The sequence below is a fragment of the Chiroxiphia lanceolata genome (assembly GCF_009829145.1).
Source record: "Chiroxiphia lanceolata isolate bChiLan1 chromosome W unlocalized genomic scaffold, bChiLan1.pri scaffold_78_arrow_ctg1, whole genome shotgun sequence".
Classification (NCBI taxonomy): domain Eukaryota; kingdom Metazoa; phylum Chordata; class Aves; order Passeriformes; family Pipridae; genus Chiroxiphia; species Chiroxiphia lanceolata.
In genome coordinates this window covers 45,935-52,096 of record NW_022476509.1, presented here as the reverse complement: position 1 = coordinate 52,096, position 6,162 = coordinate 45,935, and the positions used below count along the sequence as shown (strand labels likewise).

General features: G+C 43.2%; 1 protein-coding gene across 1 annotated transcript; it reads right to left on the bottom strand.

Annotated features, from left to right (window-relative positions):
* Positions 1-3,695: 3,695 nt before the first annotated feature.
* Positions 3,696-4,895, bottom strand: LOC116781597 (zinc finger protein 239-like; the record flags this gene model as incomplete). The annotated part of the gene is made up of 3 exons (XM_032677253.1): positions 4,854-4,895; positions 3,831-4,665; positions 3,696-3,797 (listed from the first exon to the last, which is right to left on the bottom strand). Coding segments are annotated over exons 1-3 (959 nt in total), but the record flags the coding sequence as incomplete, so codon positions are not given.
* Between the last annotated feature and the right edge of the window lie 1,267 nt (positions 4,896-6,162).

The window sequence follows — 6,162 nt, the reverse complement described above, 5'->3', positions numbered from 1 at the left end:
ATTCAAGTGTTTTAATATCCCATTTTCCCTGCAGATGTGTGGAGGAACTGATTTGCTCACTGTAAGCAAAATAGCTGCTCTTGGTCGAAGGACTGGTAAGTTGTTCTTCCTTAATAACATTTACTTTTCAGCTTTTTAAAAAAAGACTCTCACAAAGGTCTGGATTTGCACAAAATGATCTGTAATGCCAGAACAGTTTGGTATTTGTTTGGTTTTGTTTATTTTAAATTAAACTGCGAGCTGATAGACTTCAGATCATTCCTCACATAGTCCAAAAACCACAATATTGGCAGGCTTGAGTAGAAAAATTAAAATTAATAATTAAAAAATTATTCATCTATACTGGATGAATACGGGAACAGAATCTTTTCCAGTTTCCTTTAACTAAAAGGAATTTGGTCTTGACTCTGGCATGTTTTGTGACTTTCTTGGGAGTTGCCTGTGGAAAGACACAGGTCCTTTTGTCTTTCTGGTTGTTTAAAATTCAAAACCACCTTGATTCTGCCTTTTTAATAAGAGCATCCATTGTATTTTGTGTACATGGATTAACTTTTTTGTGGGAAGCTGTATTCCTGTAGCACTGTGCTTTGGAACATATGAATTTCTTTAAAAGGAGCAGTTTCTTAGAGCCAGTTCTTTCAGTCTGACCAGTTTTATCACTGAGTTCAGTCCTGAAGCAAAAGAGTGGAATTCATGAATTGGAGGAATTCAGTTTTTAATGCGTGTCCATGAGCTTAGTTCTGATGCTTTTTGGCAAGTATTTAATCTCTTCTGCTCCTGGGCTCTGTGAGTTTTATTACTTTGTTCCTTCAGAAGTTTTAAACTGTTTTTCCCACTTGCAGGTATGTGTAGAACAGCAGATTTCTTGCCATGTTTCTCCTTCCAGCTCTTCCTCAAAACTCTTCCTGTGCCATCCACTGACGCCTTTCTAGCCCCCAATCATCTGCTCGAATCTCTAAAACACATGACTCATGTTCCATTTTTATATTCATCTTCACATGACTCCTGAATCTTTCTGTGTGCATTTTTGTTTGGTTTCTCACTGGGTTGTAAATGAGCTGTTGTCACATCTGGTTTCTTGGGTAGGACTTTGGCCTTTCAGTTACACACCGAGTAATTCTTCCATCCTTTTCTGGTTTATAATCCTTACCTAAAGGAAGGGGCTGAATGTGAAAGCCTTAATTTACTTAGTGAAACAGTTGTCTACAAAAGAAGTTACTTCAAAAAGCAATTGCAAAAGCATCCAAATGTGTGGATCCTGAAAGATCTAGTATTGCTCTCTCTGGTTAGCATAGATAATGTTTAGTTGAAGCACTGATGTTTATTTTCCATTTTTTTAAGAGAAGAGGGAAAATACTTGAAAACACTTCATTGAAGCTTTATTGAAGTTGACGTACTTTGCTTAATGCAATACAGTTTATGATTTCAAAATAACACCCAAAAAAGAGTGCATCTGTGAATAAAGTCACATCTTACTGGGAATTCCTCTCTAAATGTGAGAAACCTGGCAAATGGCCATAGCTAAAAATACCCAAACCTACATGAGTTGTGCTTTGATTGCTGTGCTTACAGAACATCTGATGGGGATAAAATATAAATATGTAAAAAATGTTTAAATAAAAAAAATGTTTAAATAAAGTAAATGTTTAAATAAAATAAATGTTTAAATAAAATAAATGTTTAAATAAAATGGTATCCAAATATAAATTTGAATTCCTATGCCTTATATATATATAAAAAAATATAAATACGTAAAAAATGTTTAAATAAAATAAATGTTTAAATAAAATAAATATTTAAATAAAATGGTATCCAAATAAAAATTCAAATTCCTACACCTTAAATATATTAAAAAAAATAAATAAAAATATAAAAAATGTTTAAATAAAATGGTACCCAAATATAAATTTGAATTCCTACGCCTTAAATATAATAAATAAATAAATAAATGTATAAACACCGAAAACCCTGAAACAACTCAGGAACTTCCTTTTTGCTGTGAATTTGGACTGTGTGAAATCGGCCATAAAAGTTATGTATGAGCAAACTGCTTCCCTTGTGATCTCTCACAATCTACTTATATTAAAACACGGCCTCAAATACATAAAAATTAATCCTTTAAATTCTCCTCTTCCCTTGGTACCTCCTCAGATGCGCAGAAGGAAAGCTGTGTTGGATTTCAGTCTCCCACTTGAGGAACAGAAGGTTTCAATAGACCTCAAGTGGCTGAAGCCCTGGGTTTGGCCATCAGGCCTTGTCTTTCACTGCTGTGGTCTTTTAATAGAGCAACAGAGAATTGCAGCAAAAAAATGAAGAGAAAAACTTTGTAAACTTTGGTTCAAAATTGTTGCCTTGGACCTTTGGTCGAGGCTGGGAATGGTTTGTCTCCCTTGGCAGGGAGGGTCAGTACTCTTTGTCATTCTGACAGGAATGCCCAGGTCCCTGATTTTATTGTGGCCAAAATACTGGGTTTGGAAACAAAACCAGGAGCTGGTAGATGACAGCAGCTTGAAAAATGGGTTGATTCCTAATTGATGTGGCAGAAGGAATGAAAGACTTATGACAGCTAAGAAAAAAATTGGGCTTTTCAGTGTCCACCTCAAGTTAAGATGACTGCATGTGTCTTAGTGGAGGAAGATGTTTTTGTAACTTTATTGAAACTTGTTAGTAAAATGTGCCTTAATTCCTAAGGAAACAACCACTGTGAAATCTTTAAAAACCAAATGTAGTTTCCAAAGTGTAGAGGTTGCTATTAATATTTTGGCCGTTCCTGTGGCATCTTTTTGGTGTATGAACAACTTTGAGAACAAGAAATTCTTAATTATAACACATTATCAGGTCTGTTTACTGCTAATTATTCTACAAGGTTGAGAGAAGAGTTTAAGATGAAAGTTGTGGGGTTACTTGCAAAGTTTTTGGTAAAACCAATGCAGTTGAACCTGGGGGGGAAATTTGCCCTTAAGTTGGTTTTGGCAGATCTCATGAGTGTCTAAGGAGGAGGTCAACCCAACTGGAAAGAGCCTTTCAAGGGTGACTAAGATGTAACTAAATTACCTTTTTGAGAGGTGGAGAAAGCTGATGTCAGGAATTAAATTTCCTTATGTTAAGTTTATTAAAAATATATCAATATGTAAATATTAAAATTATTTTAATGATCTTCTTAATGGGGGTTTCACTGTGCTTATGTTAGTACTTCTGAGTGTTTGATTGTGACAATAATGGACAGTTTTGTGGTGCGTTTTTTTTTTTATTTTTCATGTTTTGATACTTTGGTCAAGGCATTAACATTAAAAATCATTCAAAATTTTAATTCATCTTCAAACACTGAAATAGATTTGAAATGAGGTTAATGAGAACAGTGTGGAGGGGAAACAACAAGCCCAAAACCAAAACAACCCCAAAAACTGCTCATTTTTCCATTGTATTTTAAACAAGGAACAGGACACGTGGGCAGGTGTGAAAGTCAGACTGGGGCTTATTGCACTGGTTCCAGTGCTCTTTGTTTCAGTGTAACTGGTCATTTTGAGATGAGACTGGGGAAACTGGGCTGCCAAGGCAGAGATCACTGGCTGGTCCCACTGGTTTTTGTTGGGTAGTGGGTAATTTCTGCCTCATTTGTCAGAACCAGCCCACGGTTATCAGGGAACGGGGTAGTGGTGAATTTGGCTTTCAGACTAAAATGAGGTTAAACTTACACATATTCAAAAGAATAAACTGATGTTGGAGTGCAGATACTCAAAATCGTGAAGACCTTTTGAAACCTTTTCTGCGTGTCAGTCCTACGGCCGAAGCTCTTCCTGTAGCTGGGGCACTGGAAGGGCTTCTCTTACCGGTGGGTCCGTTGGTGCTGAGTCAAGGCAGAGCTGTCAGTGAAGCTCTTCCCACACTCCCCACACTTGTAGGGCCTCTCCCCGGTGTGGATGCGCCGGTGCCTGATGAGAGTGGAGTTCCGACTGAAGCTCTTCCCGCAGTCGGTGCAGCGGAAGGGCCTCTCATCCGTGTGCGTCCGCTCATGCCTGAGGAGACCTGAGGTGGTCTGAAACCTCTTCCCACATTCCAAGCACTTGTAGGGCCATTCCTCGGTGTGGATGTACTGGTGGATGCGGAGGCTGGAGCTCTGGTTGAAGCTCTTCCCACATTCCCCACACTTGTAGGGACGTTCCCCAGTGTGAATTCGCTGGTGGGTGCGGAGGTTGGAGCTTTGGTTGAAGCTCTTCCCACATTCCCCACACGTGTAGGGCTGTTCCCCAGTGTGGATGCGACGGTGGGTGCGGAGACTGGAGCTGTCCCTGAAGCTCTTCCCACATTCCCCACACGGATAGGGCCATTCACCAGTGTGGATGTGCTGGTGTCGGATCAGGTGGGTGCTCGTCCTGAAGCTCTTCCCACATTCCAAGCACCTGAAGGGCTTCTCCCTGCTGGGAGGCTGATCAGGGACCACCAGCTCAGAGCTCCCCCTCAAGCTCCGGCCGCCTTCCCAGCACAGGCTGGCTCTTTCCTCCTCAGAGCACCCTGGGATGGCTTTGGAGCCCCTCCTGCGGGGGGATCTCCGGCCCTTTTCCTCCCCGCTGCCTTCCTGCGCCGGGGAGCCCTTCAAAACGGCCTCTCCCACCAGGGTCTCAAGAGGGGATTTATCCTCCGGGCTCTCCATCCTCAGCTCGGGGCCTGGGGCAGGAAGCCAGAAGGACAGGGAGGGGATTTGCCTCCGGCCCACAGGGAAGGCCAAGGACATCCCCCCAACTCCGGCCCCGGCAGGACGGCGGCGGCAGCGGGGTTGTCCTGCAGCCGGGGCCATGCTCGGCTGACAGAGCCAGCACAACACCCGCCCAAAGGGCCACTGACTTCCTCCTCACCTGCCTGGGGGGCCCAAGGCATCTTCCTCTTCCTCACAGCCTCCTCCTCCATCCGCCCAAGCTTTGGGAAGGACAAATCCAAGGGCTGAGTGCGTTGGCTTGGGGGTTCCTCCTGCCCAAGTCCATCCCTAGAACTCACCGGGCATCCTGTGTCCATAAAAACCTCCAAAACACCAAGATTCAGCCCAGAAAAACCCGAACTACTGAGAGTCAGGAAAAGAACCCCTCAGAAATAGCAAAAAGACCCCAGGCCACCCAAACTGCAAAAAGTTGAGATTCAGCTAAAAAATACTCTAAAATATGAAGATTCAGCCCAAAAAAAGGTGATGGGGACTGAATTTAACCCTCCAGCAGGAAAGTTGTTTGATTTCAAGCTCATCTTCAAGGGGTGCCCTGCGGTTGGAGCCTGGGCTCTAATTAACCTCTCCTGTGCTGCCAAACAACAGGAGCTGTACGGCCAAGGGACAAACTCTGTGATCCCTGTCAGTGTCCATGGTCCCTGTCAGTGTCCTTCAGGGAAACTGGGAGGAGGAAATGAAAAAAACGGTTTGGAACTAAACCGGTGTTAAAGTGGGAAAAAGCTCCTTCCATGGAAATAAAACTCAGACAGTTTTTCCTGGGCTGAACGAGCTCATTCAGGGACGAAGGACTGGGACTTCTGTGGACACTTATGCTGGTTTCTTTGGACACTTGTGTTCCTTCAGAGAGCCCCTGGAAACACTCTGCTGTTCACTCCCAGTGCCACCAGTGCCTGGGTCCTGTCTGCAGCAGCAGATTGCAGTGGGATGGGAGAAATGCTTTTCTGAGCCTCTGGGCTGGACACAGGCACAGCCTGACCCTGAACCCGAGGGAAACAAAGACAAATTCCACAGCTTTAGCTGGAGCAAGGCTGGGGGGGGTTTCCTGAGGGCAGCACTACACCAGACTTTTGTGTGTGTGTGTGAGACAGGCAGAAGCACAAATGCCTGCACAGCCCAGAGCAGTCAGTGTGGGGCTGTGCTTGCTGCTGCAGAGACCCCCAGGGAACAAACCCAGGCAATAGTTTGGGTTTATTCCTTGCTCTGTGTCAGTTGAATAGAATGTTCCACAGGAGCTCTGTCCCCCTCTGTGGCACCAAGTGGCTCGAAGCTGAAGAGGGGGGGGGTCAAGTGCAAGTTCCCTTCTGAAGTGTGTGTCCCTAAGGAGGACACTTGCCTTATTATTGCTTATTATTTGTAATACCTTACAGATATATCATGCAATAGCTAAGGATGGATTCTATAGAATATGTGCCATATATATGATACAGAATATATCTGATTATTGCTTC